The sequence below is a fragment of the Eptatretus burgeri genome, chromosome 9 (genome assembly GCF_056783735.1).
Source record: "Eptatretus burgeri isolate ZD-2024b chromosome 9, Ebu_testis_v1, whole genome shotgun sequence".
In the NCBI taxonomy this organism is placed as follows: Eukaryota; Metazoa; Chordata; class Myxini; order Myxiniformes; family Myxinidae; genus Eptatretus; species Eptatretus burgeri.
Genome location: NC_140969.1, coordinates 75,571,090 through 75,592,208, shown reverse-complemented (window position 1 = coordinate 75,592,208; position 21,119 = coordinate 75,571,090). Strand labels below are relative to the sequence as shown.

At 40.7% G+C, this 21,119-nt stretch overlaps 1 protein-coding gene across 4 annotated transcripts in view; it reads right to left on the bottom strand.

The window, feature by feature from the left end:
- The window catches only part of LOC147020377 (dynein axonemal heavy chain 12-like), an 89,729-nt gene that overhangs the window by 12,517 nt on the left and 56,093 nt on the right, over positions 1 to 21,119 (bottom strand). For all 4 annotated transcript variants that reach the window (XM_085895690.1, XM_085895693.1, XM_085895691.1 and 1 more), the window contains 2 exons: positions 15,558 to 15,802; positions 3,647 to 3,816 (listed from right to left, as the gene is read on the bottom strand). In XM_085895690.1, coding sequence (XP_085751816.1) covers positions 3,647 to 3,816; positions 15,558 to 15,802 — 415 coding nt within the window. The remainder of the gene's footprint in view (positions 1 to 3,646; positions 3,817 to 15,557; positions 15,803 to 21,119) is intronic.

Sequence of the window (21,119 nt, the reverse complement as noted above, 5' to 3'; positions counted from 1 at the left end):
ATTGCAGACCCTCGCTAGGACTTGTTTTGTGTGGTGTTTGTGTACTGGTGTGTTACATCATTAATAATAGACATAACTGGAACTGCCACTTTCTAACTGTTGGCAGTGATGACCAGGTACCAAGACGTCCCACTTTGATCGGACACCAGACCGTGACCCATGATATTTATAATTATTCAATTTAATTCAGAATGGGATTAAAATAAATTAAATTCAAATCAAATGGAAGACCAAATAGGTACAGTCCTGCATTGGAGTAATCAGAAGGAACCCAAACAAGCAAAAAGCAAAGATGAAGTCATCAGGGGGAACCTGGATAGGATTCACATTTCAGATGCTACTCCTCTACCCTCAAACCCATCCGGACACAGCCAAGTGAGCCTTATTAAAAAAATTTTAAAAACCAAGATCAAAAAAATTAAATAATTCTGGCTGCCAGACCACATGTCTAATCAGCTTGAAATTTAAAGCATGTATTCCCCATCATGACTCGATCATAATTGTGGTTTCACATCAATTGATGAAGCGGTTCAAGAAAATATTTTTTTTGGAAGATTTTCACTCAATCCAATATGGTTGCCAGACCATATGATTTATCAAGTATTTGTGAACACCCTGTAATCTCCAAGACTTGGGGAACATTTGTGTGAATTTTTGTCTCAATCTCTCGAGCCGTTCTGGAAAAGAAGATTATATAAATTTTAGGGTAAATTCAATATGGCTGCCAAACCATGTGACCTATGACCTCATATTTGTGAACCTTTTTTTCCTCGTGGAAAGTCGGTCATACTTGTAAAGTTTCACCTAGATCTGTTCTGCCATTTAAGAGAAGATTTTTGAAGTTTTTTTTTTTTTTAAACAATATGGCTGGCGAATAACGTGACCGATGATGTCATCAATGAATCCCAAGATGACCTTCAACAATTTTCATACTGATCAGAAGTAGCATTCTACATATGCAATTATAATGTTATAATGAAGGCACCTATGACGTCACAAAAAGTCACACTTATTGCCCATGAGGTGTACTTTCCATGTAGCAAGTTTCAATTTTTTTCTTTGGTGCTGTTTCAGAGATAGAGGTTCAAAGTTTTCTGTTTTTCCAACATGGCTGCCACACCACTTTACCTATGATGTAACAATTATTATTACAAAATTTTACATGTGTAGTCGCTCCTATGGCGAAAATTTTGTCTCAATCCAATAAGCGGTTGCAAAGAAAAACACTAAAGTTCTGTGTGGATAAACAAATAGATAGATAGATAGACAAACAAACAAATGGACCCAAATGCAATACCCTCTCCTCTGTCTTAGTGAACAGTAAGAAACTTATTTTACAATAATTAAACTTATTGTACATATATTAAAATATTGATGCTACAAATAATATTCATCCTGAACCTTCCAAAAATATGAATATAAATGTATGGACAGCATGTATTACATTCATCGGTTCATCGACACCTTTAAATAAAGAGGCATACAAAAGTATTCACCCCCTACCAATAACTCCACATTCAGATGAATGACGAATGATGGAGAAAATTTTTTTCTAAATAAACTTTATTATTCAAAACTGAAGAGATCAAACTAAACAGTATTATATTGAAGGAGGTTACATGTCAGGAATACATGAAAAAATAACATGTACAAATCAAAATTCACTCCTTGTAAAAGTTTTCATCCCTTTAGGTCAATACTTGGTGGAATCATCTTTTGTAGCAATGACTGCTACAAGTCTTTTTAGGTAGATCTGTACCAGCTTTGCACAGTGATATGGTGAAATCTTTGCCCATTCTTTCCGTGAAAATTGCTCTACTGTAGTTCTGCCAAGTTTGATGGGGATCGTCGATGGACTGTAATCTTCAACTCTCACCATTAATGTTCAATTATGTTCAAATCAGGACGTTGACTGGGCGACTTAAGAACATTTATTTTCTTCTTAATCAGCCACTCCAGTGTGGCTATACCTTTGTGTTTCAGATCATTGTCCTGCTGAAATGTGAATCTTCTACCCAGTTTCAGATTCATGGCTGACTCAAGCAGGTTTTCATCAAGGATTCTCCTGTACTTTGCACCATCCATTGTCCCTTCTATCCTGACAAGCTTGTCAGTCCTTGCTGATGAAAAGCAGTCCCATAACATGATCCTTCCACCACCATGCTTGAAAGTAGGGATGGTGTTGACTGGGTGATGTGTATTGTTGGGTTTGTGCCACACATAATGCTTTGAATTTAGACTAAAAAGTTCAATTTTTGTCTCGTCTGACCAAAAAACGTTTCTCCACCTGCCTGCAGTATCATTAAGATGCTTTTTCACAAACTCCATTGAAGCTTTTAGATGAGTCTTTCAATAATGACTTCTTTCTTGCCACCTGCCCATAGAAGCCAGCTTTGTGAAGTGAATGGGACATTGTTGATTGATGAACACTGACCCTCATCATGGACATCGAGCCTTGTAGATCTTTCAAAATCATTGTTGGATTTACAGGGACATTCTGAACCAGTTTCGTGCTTACCCGGCTCCTGAGTTTGGATGGGAGACGTGATCTGGGTAGAGAGTCTGGGTAGTATGATACGTCTTCCACTTCTTAATGATGGTTTTCACTGTACTCAAAGGGATAATGAGTGACTTTGAGATCTTCATATAACCCTCTCCTGAGTGGTGCTTCTCCACCACTTTATGTTTGAATTCTTTGGAAATTTCCTTGCTCTTCATGTTTGCCTTTTTGGTTGACCAAGTGAGTTGCACCATAAAACTCAGATAAGTGGGGGAGCTTATTATTTTAAGTTAAACCACTGATTACTTACATGTGAAACACATTACACTTATTATGTTACCTTTCAAACAAATAATTTGCTCCTGAAGTGATTTAGGGTTAATTAGGCAAAGGGTTTGAATACTGATGGAACTGATAATCATCTGATTTTCTCTGTTAATCAAACTTAGTCACATTTTATTTGAATTTTTTAAAACATTATCACCTTGGAGTAGTTTGTGAAGACTCTTTATGTCAAGTTTGATTTTAAAACATCATGAAGTAAGCTCAGGTGCATCCAAATGTGAAAACTTTGGAGGGGGGATGAATACTTTTGCAGGCCACTGTAAGTACACACATGCTATGAACCCCTTTCCCATACCAGCACTGGAGGTACCTGTATATACTCCCTCACAGGATGTTACGTCAGTTCTCATTCTGTGGGGAATCGACCCTGCACTGATGAGAATCATGTCCGTGGACTGATTCTTTTTCCTAGGAGTGTGCTATGATCCTTACAAAAAGGCTTCTGAAGCCATGTAGGCCAACTGATGCTGTGGTTAGCAGTGTTTCATCTGAACCTGAATTGGACACTCCATAGTTCTGTGTTTTTCAGACCACAATTTAGCTTGTGTACCCATTTAATGGTGATATATAATTGTAGGACTTATGTATTACATAACCCTGCTGTACCACATAAATATTTTGAAGGTTAATCAGGCCAATCAATTTTTGATTGTTCAACAAGATACAAAAAACAGACAGCAATTATGAGACAGGATTTTGACAGATTGGGGTGATGATGACACGCAGTGAGCTGGAGTATCTTTAGAGTGGGTGCTCACATGCTTTGCGCTACAGGACAGCTTGCCTTGCACTGGGTCTGACCTGGTCACGCAGTGCGTACTGAATGGCAGATGGAAAGCGAGTTGTGTTCACAAGAACATAACAGTTGGCATCAGCACCATGCTCGAGAAGCAGTTGTACCATGGCATGGTTTCCATGACGCACAGCCACGAGTAAGACGTTCACGGGGTCCAGATTAGTCTTGGCTCCTGCTGCTCAAAGTACATTACACGAGACAGCAAATCCTGACCACATCTAAGGTGAGCAAAGTCATCCACTCATAAAGTGCAGCGAAATAATAATGTAATAATGGCGATCTTTATGGTCAGATTCAATCCACTTCTTCAGCAAAGCTGTAAACGAAATGGTGTATTGTCAGTTTCATTTTACTTTCTGCTATTCAAACAGATGAGTAACCATCAACATAATACATACAAAAAGACCATATAATTGAGAAAGAGAAGATGAGTGGACAGGAGAAAAAAATAGATGGTAAGAAAGTATGGGAGGAGAGAGGAAATGGAAGAGGTTTGCAAAATTAACATTCATATTAGGGAGAGAGAAGGGAAGGTGCACCTAAATTAGTGTATTTTACAGTTTTCCATGTCCCATAAAAATACCAAAACTTCCCATAAAATACCAATCTGTAACATTACATTTGAGAAAATATAACATGCTATCAACATTCATCTCGGATGCAAGACCACTCACGATAAGGATGAAATTTTCGGATGATCTGCTTTCATTATTCATCCGAAAATTCAACATAGATACATATAAAAAATACCATACACATCTCACATCGACTAACTGTGTTGGGCCCGCAGTGTATCGGGTAGTGCCTCATCTGCTGAAAATGTAATACAACTTCTGCTTTTTTTGTATACATTGACGAGGCTTGTATGAGAAGTAACGCACAATGCACAACAAGGGGTGCAGGAGACAAGAGGGGTGGGAGAGGGAAGGACAAAACCGTGGGGAACAGAGACACTCGGAGATCTGTGGAAGGGAGAGGGATGGGGTGGGGAACACGGGGTATACAAGATGCCACAAATAATTAGCATAATAAAACACTTTGCTATTGTGACCCATATATGATTAATTAAAGAATTCTTTATTAGTATCAATACTCCACTGGAATGGCCCAAATATCCTGTTCAACTAGGTCGGTGACATGAGCGAGTACAGCCGAAAGAGCCACCGAGCACTTTCATTTGAAGGACACCAGGGATGTGAGACCTTGTGCATGCAGTGCACTGCTCATTCCTCACACAAACGGCCATTGGCTATTAATATGACAAACTACAACAAACAAAGGCTGTGATTAGAAGTGCACAAGGTAATGTCACATTGCTTGCCAGCACAACAAACTCCGGCTGTTTCCCCGGCCTTCTGCCTTCTCGATGATAGTCGTGCTTCAGGCTTATCTGCATCTTGAGTAGGAATTTGGTCCATACGATGACATTCTATCACCATAAATAACTGACTTCAATTCAGGACAACAAACTTAATTTAGCTTACCTTTAAATTCATAATCGCACCAATTTCTCCACGAATTGCGGATGCAACTCGCAAAAATCTAAAGTGCAGTTTCAAATCCCTTGGAAGATCATTCGTACATTTGCTTTTTATTTCAAATCAAGCTGATACCCTATGCATTCTGAGAAATCAATACAATATAACCCACACGAACCAATATACATCGAGAAGGATGTGCAGGAAGATAAAATGATTCATGAGAAAAGGTTTTCAGCTGTTTCAATAGATTTTAAGTCGAGTGTCAGGATGTTTCGATAAAGACTTATCTTCTGTGAGATTTGCCTCTTCAGTTCATTTGATATCGACCACGAAACATTATTGTCTGAAATGCTCAGCAAAGCCCTGGAACTTTCTGTCTGACTGCCCAATTATTAGTCTGTGTTGCAAATTCATCTTGCTGCAGGTTGAATAATTTCTGGACTTGCTGTGTTATAAAGGATAAATTGATGCCTTTACAGATGATAATTTGTCATATATGTGCAAATGCTAAGCTTTGATCAAAAATTATTTCCACAGCTCTTGGTTATAATGCATCAGAAAATAAAACCCGTAATCTGGTTCTTCAATTATCTGGTCATCTTTGCTTCCGCATTGTGCTATTCACAATGTGTAATATCTCATAGATTGAGACTGGGGCATGACATTAAACACGAATGTTCAAAAAACAGTCGATATTTTGCGTGAGTTTTTCCTTTTCTCCCATTGTTGAAATTGTAATCTCTATATATCCATCCAATTAAATTTTTCTATTCAACTTAGCTAAATAATATTTACGTGGCATTGAAAGGACTTACGAATGGCAATTAGTCTGCCAATGGGAACCTGTGGAAATCTCTCAAATGAGATAACAGCTTGGGTTGGGAAGGGAAAAAGGGAGATCTCAGCAGCATGGGACAAAACGCTTGCAATTGGAAATTATGGAGGCAGCTTGATGGTCGAGAGAAAGGAAATAAACTTCACCTCTTTGTAAGGCTGAGAAAAGGGGTTGTGGAAGAACAAAACCAATTTCCTATGATGGGCCTGACAAAGTTCATATATCATGAATAAAACAATGCCAAAGGTTAAGTCTGCTCCTTCCTGCTTGTTTCACAATCAATAGAGTGCAGAGATCGAATCTGTGCATAGAGTGTGTATATATATATATATATATATATATATATATATATATATATATATATATATATATATATATATATATATATATATATATATATATATATATATATATGTGCCACCCAGCATATATATTGAATATATATGTATGTATAGATATAGTGTTGGTGGTGTTGTAGTATATACACTAGCCTGGTGTTGGCGTAGTGGTTAGGGTAGTGGCTTGGGATCCAAAAGGTCCTGAGTTCAAGCCTAGTTGGCCGCTTGAATTAATACACACCAGGAGGTTGACTCAGCCTGTCATCCTTCCAAGGTCGGCGAAGTGAGTACCGGTGTACTGGGCCCGGTGTATGCCCCGGTTAGAATAGGTGTACCATATCCCTGTGTCGTAAGAGGCGACCAGGGTTACGTCAGGAAGGGCATCCGGCGTAAAACCTGTGCCAAATCATAATGCGGATCATAACGGATGATCCGCTGTGGCGATCCCTAACGGGAGCAGCCGAAAGAAGAAGAAGAAGAAGAAGAAGAAGAAGAAGAAGAAGAAGAAGAAGATATGCATATATATATATATATATATATATATATATATATATATATATATATATATATATATATATATATATATACACCTCCTCCTGGTGGAGTTGTTCTCTTCATCAAAGACTCTATTCCTCAGTCTCCATGCACTGTCCTCACTCTCCCACACCCCCAGGAATACCGCTGGCTACGGCTTCCCATCTACTCCCACCTCATGTCTATATGTGTGCTGTACTGTCCACCAAACAGTGATCACTCCATTTATGGCTCACTATCCAAAACATGGACCAACTTCAACCCTCTCATCCGAACTCTTTCTTCCTCAAATGTGGTGACTTCCATTGTCATCATGCCATTTGGCTGGGTGTGGGTACCTATCACCTGTCATGGCGCTTCAGCAAAAGACTTCTGAGACTCATTGGGATTGACTCAATTGGCCAACTTCCCAACCCGGATCTCAACCAATGGTACTCCATCTCTTCTGGATCTGATTTTGACAAATTTCCCTGAAAAAATCTGCTGTTCTTCCTCAGCTTCAATCAGTACTTCTGACCACGTGCTGGTAAAAGTGGACATCTCTCTCGCTGTTATTAGAGAACAACTTCAGCGCCGTCGAATCCGGCATTTCACTCAGGCTGACTGGTAGGGTCTCCAAGCAGCCATCAAACTTCTGGACTGGTCTCTCATCACTACTTTCTCCAAAATCAACTCATCCTGGGAATTCTTTCAAAGAAACTTGCTCTCCCTCATGCACAGATTTATCCCCTCTCGTCTTCAGTTGTTCTACCCTTCCTCCCAGCCATGGTTCACTGAAGCTTGTGCGAGGCAGTTGTACTGAAACAACTTGCCTTTGCTCAGAGAAAGCAAACCCAAATGAGGGTAATCTCATTTCCTTCCACAAAGCTCGGAAGAAGTGTGTGTCTACCCTCAAGAGAGCCAAAAAACAACATCTTTCTCATCTCAAGTCTGAACTCTCAAACCTCTCTCCCTCCTCCAAATCCTGGTGGCATTTCATCAAATCTGTTTTGAGTGTGTGTTCCCCTCCATCCCTCCCTTACCTCAAATGGCTGCACGGCTGACACCTGACATTAAATCCTTCCTCTTCTCCAATGTCTTGATGTACGATCGTCAATTTGGATTCAGACCAGGTGACTCCTCTGGATATGCTGCTTTTGCTCTCCCAACAATGGATGGAGATCCTCAATGCCGGAAATTAAATCGGAGCCATATCCCGAGACATATTGCATGCTTTTGACTTGCACCCTGCCCTGCTCAGCAAATTATCTTCATATGGTATCCAAGGTCATCTCCACTTATGGCTCGCAGACTTCCTCTCCTGTCGCAGACAACGTGTGGCTCTAAATGGAGTTCCTTCACCCCCTCTTCCTGTCGAGGCTGGAGTTCCTCGCGGCAGCATTCTGGGCCCTGTTCTTTTTCTGGTTTTCATCAGTGATCTCTCTGACTCTCTGGAAAATCCTCTTTATCTCTTTGCTGATGACTCCACCTTCTGCCATACCATCGGTCATCCCTCAGACCGGCAAGCAACAGCCTCTTCACTCTCTGCAGTTCTGGATAAAATCACAAGCTGGTCAAACATGTAGAATGTCTTTCAGTCCTGACAAATCTCTAACTCTCACTATGTCTCTCTGAAAGGACTGTTTGGAAAACCCTCCATCTACTTTCTCAACAATCCTCTGGAAGAAGTTCTTTCATTCAAAGTCCTTCCTAAGCCCATCTGAGCTCCTGATCACATACAAAGCTTTTGTCTGCAGCGTGATGGAGTACTCCACTCCCCTCTGGGCTGGTGTTCCTGCCTCTCACCTTTCTCGGCTACATGCTGTGGAAACCAAGCCATTTCGGATCATTGGCATCTCCTGCGGTGAGGCTTTCTTTGGGCCTCTCACTCTCTCACCGCAGGCAGGTCGGTGGTCTTTCTTTCTTCTTCCATCTCCTCTCCCATCTCGACCCCTCCCTCCCTGCTCTGTCTGTGATATTTCCTCCCCCCCCCCATTTCTGCAGGGCGCTCAATGTCCGCCAACTACCCCTTTCTGTTAAAACTACCAAAATCACGAATTACTGCTCACCTTCACTCTTTCAGTCCTCTTTTTTCCTGCCTTTGGAATAAACACCCACGCTCTCTTCATTCCCATGCTTCCCTCCAGGCCTTCAAAACTGCTGTTCACCACCACCTCTTATCTTCCCCCATCCAAAACCACAATATTTTCTACCCCGGTTAATCTGCCCCAAACCCACCTCCTTCAAATTCCATGCTTTCCTTCCTGAAAGTCCCTGTAGTGTACATCTTGTTTACCCCGTGTTCCCCACCCCATCCCTCTCCCTTCCACAGATCTCCTAGTGTCTCTGTTCCCCACGGTTTTGTCCTTCCCTCTCCCACCCCTCTTGTCTCCTGCACCCCTTGTTGTGCATTGCGTGTTCCCTCTCATACGAGCCTCGTCAATGTACACAAAAAAAGTAGAAGTTGCATAACATTTTCAACAGATGAGGCACTACCCGATGCACTGCGGGCCCAACACAGTTAGTCGATGTGAGATGTGTATGGTATTTTTTACATGTATCTATGTTGAATTGACGGATGAAAAATGAAAGCAGATCATCCAAAAAGGTTAATCAAAATAATTACTAGAGGTTGTCGTGTGTGTGGAAATTAAATAAAGCCACGGACAACTAGCATCTCCGGGCGTTTACAAGCGATTTGAAGGTATGATGTTGCGGTATTCGATGTTATGAGTAAGGAATTGAAAAAACATTTTTGAGCACTTTATCATGAAGAAACCATTGCAGCCTATTCCAACTCAAAGCATTGTTGAGCAAGCCAAAAAAATGGCGAATTAAGACCATGCGAGGGACAACGAGGTGACCAAGGACAAGCATTCATTGATCAAGGATCATTAAATAAGGCCATTAATAATTATCTTAAAAAAGGTGTGTTTTAATTAACCTTAACACCCAATTTTCATTCATGCACTCCCTTGGAGTTCCCTTGGCATACATGTAAAGTTTCAGGCCACAAGGTTTCATGGTTTTGGAGTTATAGAGGAGTTACACACACCATCACACACTGACATTTATATATATATATATTTTTATATATATATATATATATATATTTATATATATATATATATATATTTATATATATATATATTTATATAAATATATATATATATACATATACATACTGGCAAATACCACCCGTCGCTTCGCTGACGGGAACACTGAGATGGGGGGGAGGGGAGATTGAGAGTGGTGGGGGAAGAGTGAGAAGATAGAGGGGGAAAGGGGGAGGAGAGAGGGGAAATGGGGAGGAGAGAGGGGGAAAGAGGGAGCAGGGAGGGGGAAAGTGAGAGGAGGGAGGGAGAAAAAGAGAGGGAGGGGGAAAGAGAGAGGAGGGAGGGGGAGAGAGAGGAGGGAGGGGAAAAGAGAGAAGAGGGAGTGGAAAAGAGAAAGGAGGGTGGGGAAAAACGAGAGGGAGGAGGAGCGAGGAGGGGTGGGGGAGAGAGGAGGGAGTGAGAGTGAGGAGGGAGTGAAAGTGAGGATGGAGTGAGAGTGAGGAGGAAGGGAGAGTGAGGAATTGGGTGGGGGAAGGGGGAAAGGAAGGCAGTGAGAGGTGAGAGGAAGGCAAGACAGACATGTTGGGGAGAGTCAATTACGATTCATACCGTCTCATTAAAGTGATTGTGCATGGAATAACAGTGAAGATCGAAACAAAATTATATCGGAAATCCATTTTCTGCCCGTCATACTATAAATACCATCCAGAGACAAATACTGCCGGGACATGTCCAGAGATAAACACAGTCCAGAGACAAACACCGCCCAGACGTGTCCGGAGCCAAGCTGTCCGGAGACAAACATCGCTCAGACACGTCTTGAGACAAACTCCCATCTAGACACGTCCGGAGATAAATACCATCCGGACACGTCTGGAGGTAAATACCATCCGGACACATATGGATACAAACCCTGCCAGGACATAACCACCGTCCAGACACATATGAAGATGCGCGTCTGGAGACAAATTCCCGTCCAGACATAAACACGCCTGGATACATTTTGAGACAAACATCGTCTGGAAATAAATACCACCTGGTCGCATCCGGAGCCAAGCTGTCAGGAGACAAACACCGCCCAGACGCAACCAGAGATAAACACCACCTGGACACATCCAGAGACAAACTCTCATAAGGACATAAACACCACCTGGACAGGTCCGGAGACAAACTCCCGTCCAGACATAAACACCGCCCAGACACGAACGGAGACAAACTCCCTTCTGGACATAAACAACGCCCGGACACAAACTCCCGTCTGGACATAAACACCGCCCGGACACGTCCAGAGACAAAATCCCATCCAGACACGTCTGGAAACAAACCCTGCCCGGACATAACCACCATCCAGACACATATGGACATAACCACCATCCACATATAATGACCATCCGGAATACATTCAGAGACAGAGAAAGGGTTGGGGGGTAGGGGAGTTATCAGAGAGAATATGTGATGCTTTGTGAACAACACACACCACACCACACCACACCGCAACACACACACACACACACACACACACACACACACACACACACACACACACACACACACGCTTGGCTGATATCGGCAATTTTTGGGGAATTGGCAGGTTGGAGTCAGTGTGATTACCGACTGCAGTATGTACTGTTTACAACCCAGAAACCTTGAATAGCTTTCACTGAAAAACAATATTATATTTATAGAGACGTTTCAGGGAGATCTTCACAAACATTAATCTTTATAAGCAGTTGCATGTGACCGGTGGAGAAAAAATTGGCTCGATAATTTAGAAAATACGTTCATATGGCAAATGGCTCAGAAATCTGGAGTTATCAAATATGTTTTGCTTTGAAACTCACAAAGAGAAAAACATAACCTTTGTAAAGCAAATCTGATAACGAAATGCTTTAGAAACAGGTGTGAGGAAAACGAAAACCTGAGAGAAGCTCCATAAGATATGGCATGAAACTTTGCCACCACAGCACCCTTAACAGGCATGGCATGTCCACACAATCACGGAGTCTGTACAGATCCAAATTTACCCATATCTACCACATCCGTGTGTGCTGTATACGTACCTCTACCTTGTAGTAACTTTTTGACTGCATGAAAAACTGCACCACTATCAACTGACACGAACTGCACTGTGCAGCTTGGTAAGTGGTTTAAGCGCTCAAGCAAGCACTCCAAAGGAACACCTGGCTTGGCAAGCAATTAACAGTTGCCATCGATACAAATATGCATCCAGAAACGCCCATGCAATATCCGAATTGGACAAATCAACACTTTTTTAGGAGTCGGAACTGCTGATACTTTCAAATCTGGAGCTTTCATTGTGTAATTGTGCTTAGTTTAAGCGATTCTCTCAGTTATTCATATGCGTAAATGAAATAAAGCCATGAATGCCGGCGTCTCCAGGAGTTGATGAGAACTCCAATATACCCAGCGATTCGTAGCTATGATGAACAGGCATTCGATAATATGAGTGATGAAAGTGAAAAAAAAAACTTTATCCTTAAGAAATCGTTGCGGCCTATTCCAAGTCAAACATGGTTGAGGAGGCCAAAAAACATGGCGGCTTCAGACCCCATTGAGGTTACCCAGTAAACGCCTTAATACCCCAGACAGCGAGGTGGCCAAGGATCGTGAAGGATATAATTAAATAAGGCCCTTAATTATCTTCAAAGGGGGTGTTTTAATAAACCCAAACACCCAATTTTAATTCTCGCACTTCCTTAGAGTTTTGTTAGTATGCATGCAAAGTTTCAGGCTGCTAGATTTTATGGTTTTGGAGTTATGGAGGAGACACACACTGACACACACAAACACACACACACATACACACACACACACACACACACACACACACACACACACACACACACACACACACACACACACACACTGACACACACAAACACACACAAACACACACACACACACACACACACACACACACACACACACACACACACACACACACACACACACTGCCTTTTATTCATATGTATATATAAATATATATATATTTTTTATATATTTCAATAATCTGAAAAATTACTGTTTGAAACTGTAGATTGAGAAAGCTTGGCATTGATTTATGTGGACTCAGATATGTACGTACGTACGTGCATACTTATGTTCACAGCAAGCATGCGCGCACGCACACAGTATATATGCCTGGTGTTGTCTTCATGGCTGGAGTGGTGGGCATGGGATCTGAGGGTCCTGAGTTCAAATCCCACCCAGCTGTTGAATTAATACCAGGTGGGGTTGACTCTGCCTGTCATCCTTCCGAGATCGGCAAAATGAGTGCCAGCATGCTGGTATCCTGTGTCGGAGTGGCGACCCGTCCAGAATTGTACCCAATAGCTAAGGAGACTGCTTAGGCAGCACCAACGCTCTGCACAGAGTATGGTCCCAGTGGATGGATATATAAATATATATATATTTTTTATATATTTCAATAATCTGAAAAATTACTGTTTGAAACTGTAGATTGAGAAAGCTTGGCATTGATTTATGTGGACTCAGATATGTACGTACGTACGTGCATACTTATGTTCACAGCAAGCATGCGCGCACGCACACAGTATATATGCCTGGTGTTGTCTTCATGGCTGGAGTGGTGGGCATGGGATCTGAGGGTCCTGAGTTCAAATCCCACCCAGCTGTTGAATTAATACCAGGTGGGGTTTACTCTGCCTGCTGTCCTTCTGAGGTCGGCAAAAAATGAGTGCCAGCTTGCTGGTATCTTGTGTTAGAGTAGTGACCCATTCGGGATTGTGTCCAATAGCCAAGGAGACTGTTTAGGCAACACCAATGCTCTGCAAAGAGTATGGACCAATGGATGGATATACCATCTGAGTGCTATTTATTGAAAAATAAAAAAACAGATATTCATGTCTTGGACTAATTGTAACCTATTCTAAGAACTTTTTTTTATCAGCCCAAGTAACTAATTTTCTTACATATTTTTGAGTTCGCCCCCGTGAGACTTGGTCTGAAATAGGGGCTTTTGAATTTTGTCTCGATTTTCGTGTGCATGTGTGCGTCCTCAACCATATCTCGAAATGTATGGACTGATTTTACTTGTACTTCACACAAAGACAACATATGATGGAACACATATGCATATCATTTTGTTTCACCCCGCCCCCGGGTATCAAACACATCATCAACAATTTCTCGGACAGGCATTTACCGATATTACTCAAACTTGGCAAACAGATAAGGAATGATGGATTACATATGTATGTCTTTTTGTTTTTTGAAGATAAGATCCACGATGGACGAATGGCAGCTATTTTAGTTGTAAAAAAAACCCGATGTTGAACATGTCCTCAACCATTTCTCGGACATGTATTTACAAATGTTGTTCAAACTTAGCACACAGAAAATGAATGATGGCTACATTTGCATGCCTGTTTTTCGACATCAGATCCAAGATGGTTGACTGGTGGCCATTTTGTAACTTAAATGTGTCCCCAACCATTTCTCAGACATGCATGGTCCAATTTTGTTTAAACTTGGCACAAGCACAGTACATGGTGGCATAAATGTACACCTCACTTTATTTTGTGATCTCATCAATGATGACTGACTGATAGACTGGTGGCCATTTTAGTTATAAAAAACTCGATGTTGAACACGTCCTTACCTCAACCATTTCTCAGACATGCATTTACCGATGTTATTCAAACTTGACACACAGATAACAAATGAAGGTTTACATATGCACAACGTATTTTTTTATGACATCAGATCCAAGATGGCCAACTGCTGTCCATTTTAGTTTTTTTTTAAACCTGATGTTGAACACGTCCTCAACCATTTCTCAGACATGCATTTATCAATGTTATTCAAACTTGGCTCACAGATAAAGAATCGTGTCTTACATGTGCATGCCATTTTTTTCGAGATCAGGTCCAAGATGGCCGACTGGTGGCCATTTTGTTACTTAAATGTGCCCCCAAACATTTCTCAGTCATGTATGGTCGAATTCTGTTCCAACTTGGTACAAGCACAGCATATGAAGGCACACACATGCACCTCACTTTAGTTTGTAATCTGATCAAAGATGGCCAACTGTAGACTGGCGGTCATTTTAGTTGTACATAAATATGGGCTAGCCCTTTAACTCTGTACAGCAAAATTACTAAAACAACGGGGGCTGTGACTTTTTTGTCGTTTTTACTTGTTATGTATATGTATATTTTTACTTTATCAGTCCACATGAGACAACATGTGCTCAAGGCCAAAGCGTAATGGGTTACGATTGGTGATTTTGGCCTCACTTGACATCACTTGGATGACAAAACAAAGTCCAAGGTATTCTAAGTAATATAGTGTAACATTCACATCTTTTACATTGTAAATGTTTTACTCAAAAACCATACATGTCTAACGTTCATTACTTTCTTTGTACTGGAAATGGAACATTTTATTTATTGGCCCACATTCTGTGCCTGAAATTGATTTTGTGTTTTTCTTTTGTTTAGGTGATGCTAATTGTTACAGCTAAAAACAAATATGAAGTGCAAGTGAAAACACTGAAAAACGTGGTTTTTCAGGTTCGTATCTTGTTTGTTTGTATATTTAGCTCATGCAGTATCACATCACAATTACAAAAACATACCATAATAGTTGCATATTCTTTCATGTGAAAATTTGCACAAAAATCCTTCCAAGAGGACAAAAAAGGGCCATACCTTCCAATAGTAAGTGGGCTGTGTTTAAGTCTCCATTTGAAACGGCAAAATATAATGCTGAGCGGCGCTGGTCATCATAGTTCTGAGCCACATGCTCTGCAAGAGGGTAGTTTACGCTGTATCCATGCGATAGTAGTAGTTTCACACATTGGGAATGTCCATCTGCTGCGGCCGAATGCAGTGGGCTGATACCACTCCGATACACCACTTTGCGTTTTGTCAAAGGGAGCAACATCTCCAGGACCCTGGCACATATCACACAACCCATTTTGCTCATGGGGGTGGGGAGGGGGATGAGAGAAGACATTTTTTTCTTTGAAAATGAATATGCTCTTAATGCTTCCTTCCCTTTCAGTTTAGGAAGAAATAGTTCAAAATGTTGAGGACTTGTATTTATTCACCCAGTGTACTTTATATCAGATACAATTTCATACTGCATTTGTCAAAAAAAAACTGGCAAAGAGTCCATCCTTAAGGATGGGAGGAAGAGGAAACAGGATGTGGAATACGTGTATATTATATTACCACTGCAAAACACACAAACAAACGTCTTCCCTCTCAGGGATAGTGTGGGGGTAATTGGTTAAACGTTAAAAGGGATAGACATGGATTAGGGATAGGAAAAATAAACAGATGCCAATATTTTTAGTCATGCCTTCTGTGCAGTGCCATCATGTGCAATCCAGTCTGAGGAAACATCTAGGGGAAATTGAAGACAAGGGTCTCAATCCTGATGTACAATGAAGTGAACAAGCTAGAAAACAAAGCATTTTTTAATAACATGAAGTGTTGTTGTTTGTGTGCTCCTTCCACATATATATATATATATATATATATATATATATATATATATATATATATATATATATATATATATATATATATATATATATATATATATATATATATATATTGGATCTTTTTGCCATTGGTGTCGCATGAAACCATCTCGGTTTGTCTTACTACGCAAGCACCAAGGACGCATCGACTCAACATACTTGTGGAAAATCGAAAATTATTCGCCTTTTGAGTTAAATCATATGGTGATGTAAGACGGATACAATACGGATATGACGTTCTACTTTCTGATGCGGTGTCATTGCAAATCTGAGAGAAGAAGGTTTTGACATTTAATCACAAATTTACTTCCTTTTTAATTCAGAAATCGGAAAAACGACACATCATAACTATTTTGTAGGGTATCAAGAGATAGATTAGTGTTGAGGTGGTCTGAGCATTTGGGATCCCCTTAAAGGATACTAGCAGAGTACCCTCCCAATGGGCGATCTTGGTCCAAGCATGTAACATGTTCGTCCGACGTATACTTTTATTTGGGTGGTGTATAAGCAACTGACAGTTTTGTGGAGGCAAAAAAAAAAAAACCTGGGTTACCTGCATGAAGCAAAAACATACCTACTGCTGATTCTACATTACAATACATTAATTGGGGTCACGCTGATTATATGTAGAAAGTATGGATGTAATCTGCCTATAACTGTAGGAGGAGTAGTACGGCAAACAAACACGCACACAAACACACAAACACCCGTCCATAAAGTATAGTAAATGTGCTTGAACTGCTTTCCCTTCTTTTAACTTATTTTTATTAATTGTATTTTTTAAGTACAACAAATCATTATAAACAACCTCAACATACAATCACAAAACATATTACTTGATCATTCTGGGGAAAATCCCGAAAAGTGTAAATCAACATACTCACTCAATGCCTAAACACATAATAAACACAAAAATGCATTAATTAAATTTGTGTTGTTGACAACAAATCACTATATACAAACTCAACATCCGATCTTCACAATACATATTACTCTCCCGGGAAAAAAAATGTCGGCAGTGTCGAAGCACAAGATGTGATCAAGGTCTGGAGGCCAACTATCTGATTGTATATTTTTTTAATTTTTCTCTGTTTTTTTATCCAAACATACACCTCGATCTTCCTCTGGATGAAAGAGAAGGCCATGCAAAGTTTAGTTGCACTGGTTCCTGCAGAGTCCAAATGCATAAACAAAAAACAAACAAGAAAAAGACATCATGCAGAGCATGATGCTTGCAAATTCCATAAAACGAATTTGACCTCAACAATAATTGGTGGTTGAATTCAATCACCAAATATGCAACTCCTCTTCAAATTTCATGTCAATCAGATAAAAACTGACAATTTTAGAAATTTGGCGTATGTTGATTTTTTGGCCTATGTTGACCTCAAAATAGTTGGTTGAATTCTGTGACCTGAAACATAAATCCTCTTCAAATTTCAAGTCAATCGGATGAAAATTGGCAATTTTAGAAATCTCACTGAAGTTGTTGACTTTGCCGATGTTGACCTTTTGGCGGAGGTTGTCATCAAAAATAATTGGTGGTTGAATTCAGTAAGCTCATATGAAAATCCTTTTGAAATTTCTAGTCAATCGGATGAAAATTGCGGATTTTAGAAATTTGGCAGATTTGTTGACCTTTGGCCTATGTTGACCTTTTAACCTCAAAAACAAAAAGCTTCATGCTTATGACTAACTGTACCATGTGGTGAAGTTTCGTGAAGATCGGTTTAAAATTGTAACCTGTAGGTGATTGACAGAAAGCCAACCAAACAAACAGACAGAATAACAAAATCGACTCACCAATACACTTCAAAAATGTTTTCTTTTGCAAGTAACATTCAAACTTTTTTCTTTATATATTAGGTTAAAGAATATGGAAACATATCTTCAATAATATGACAAATTTGTGTTTGAAATCATGATTTGAAAGAGCTTGGCATTGATTTAATTGAACTTATACTTTTACACTGCAAGATGTGTGTGTGTGTGTGTGTGTGTGTGTGTGTGTGTGTGTGTGTGTGTGTGTGTGTGTGTGTGTGTGTGTGTGTGTGTGCGCGTGTGTGTGCGTGTGTGCGTGTGTGTGCGTGTGTTTGTGTGTGTGTTCCTTAGATTTTGGTGAAGATCCGTATCCGGATCTGGGCTGAGGTATGCACTCCACCGAATGCCCTTCTAGTTCTTGATGTAATCGTGGATGTGTGCTTGCCAATGCGTTTTTTATTTGTTGGGCTCTCATATGCAAACTAATGTAATTCAGGCTGGAACATGAAAGCAATCTACGAACAGGATCAGGGAATGGTCCTCTTATAAGTTCATTCATGGCAGGAACACCAGATGTGTTTCAAATCGAATTGGATAGGTAATGAGAAACAATGGATGTGGATGAAGAGTTAAAGGGTTGTCGGCAGACAGTGATTGTGTGTGTGTGTGTGTGTGTGTGTGTGTGTGTGTACACCTTTTTCTGATGTGTAGTTACATTTGGTGAATCCGACTTGTGTGAGACTTTATAGTGAATGTACTATCTGTGTTCTTTCAACCCACACCCAACTGTTTCCTTGCCCACCTCCCTACCACCACACCCTGAAGAATAAAAACATAAAATGCCACAAATGTTCCTCACAAAATATATTAAGCAGCAAAAAAAAAATTGAGCCTTGTACTACTTTTATGGTATCCATTAAAACGTGTTCATATTGTGTTTGAAGAAGACCAGCACATTGATCTGTACGCTACAAAAACAAACATGACGTCACTGAAAGCCAAAGTTAAGTTGTTTTGCAAAAAACACATGGCTGTCTGAAATGAGCACACAAATTGGCAATGACGCCAGTCCACAAAATATCACAGACAAGTTTACATTGGCAGAGTGGCTTTAATAATGTGTTTGACCATAAGTGACCCCAATATAAGTTTATACACATCTCATCATCGACCAAATCAGATGAAACAGCTCTTTCTGTGGGACGTTGTGCTATTCTTCGACCAGGGTCACTTCTGGTGAATCTAGAGACTATAACAAAAGGATAACCACAAACATGCCTCCTTATCATGTCCGATTAAATCGGATTTGCATCAGGATATTGTACAGTCATTTTGAAGGGAGAATTGACAATATGGGTTTCAATGGGGTTTGTCATCCAGAAAGATGGAGTTTGGACCAGGGCTACTTCCAGTTGATGCAAAACTGGAGATCACAAACATACCTCCTTAGGATGTCTTAAAGAGGTTCAATTGGATTGTAGTTAGGATGTCATCCAAGTCAGTTGATGCAGGTGATGTTGTGGTCCTGAACTGTAGCATTGAAAACATGTGTGCAGTGCAGACAGGCATTGTCATCCATAAAGATGTAGTTAGGAGAAATTTTTGCCCTTGATGTTGGGCCAGAGGGATGACTACAGGTGTAATGATCTCATTATTGTATCAAACACCAGTTTCAAAGATTACAAGACAATTTCTTCAGCCTACTTGAATGAGAGTCCAACTATCAGTCTGCCTGCACAGAACAGATCCTGTTTTCTAATGGATCAATTAGCAATTCATCTCAAAATTAGAGCACATCTACAGTTTAAGTCGAGACAGATTCTCAACTAGTTGGTGGAAAAACATGGCACCAACGGTTCACTCGCCCGTTCTGATGGTGCGTGCCGATTGCATGTGCTACTGACGATGACATTTAAGTGATGAAGAGCAGTTGTCTTCTGACCTTTTCCACAGGCCTGAATTATGTCCCTTTGTGTGAAATGTTCTTTTCAGGTCACTCTGGTCTGGAGAGATTATGATCTTGAGAAGTTGTTACTTGGAGCAAGGTTAACAAGTTAATAATCCTCACAATGGGTTGGAACTTGCTACTATTGGATGATCTGCTCTGTGAATTGTCCAGTCTAATTGTACCTTATCAGTGCCATCAAAATGACATTGGGAAGAACATTGGACTGGGAAGGAATGGTAGGACTGGTAAGTAATCTTGAACCAGCATGATGGCAAAAGCCAACAACTCATTTGGTTTTAAATGACACCAATCCATTCTAAATTTGACTAAAACCACACAGGTGGAAAATTATAGAGGGTATCAACACGGGGCATATAGATCCTGTGGGAGATGGGACTCACAAGTGAATTTCCAGGATTTCTCAGTTCTGGTGGTGAGAATTGCTAACAATACATGTTGATTGCAGTCCAATTGCCCAATTGGGTATTATCTTTCATGACATCTGTTAAGTTGTCACATACATATAACAAGGAAATTTCTCAACTAATATTGAGTAAGTCTCGTCCCGAAGGGGTTGCGAGACGATTGCAATGTCCCTGTCTTTGTATGTCCGTGTGTGTGTGTGTGTGTGTGTTCCTGCTCGTCGTTCCTGTGTGTCATTCCTGCTTGTCATTCCTGCTTGTCATTCCTGCTCATCGTTCCTGCCCATCGCTCCTGTCTTCATTGCGGTCGGCTCGTTCTGTCTGGCTTGGGATCGACAGTCCGACCATTCCCCTGCTGGCTCCACCCTTCTTTACCAATTTGCCTGCTGACTCCACCTTCTTCACCAACTCGCTGACCTTCTCCGCCCACTTGCTTCGGACTCCGCGTCTCTCCATCCATTGGCTTCTGACCACCCAAGTCCCCAACTTCACGCACGACGGTCGTGTCTCATTCTCTGCACAGAGGCCAGCTGCACGAAGTGCCCCAAAGCAACAGACGACGCTTCAGCTGTCAGGGAAAGCCTGGTGTTGG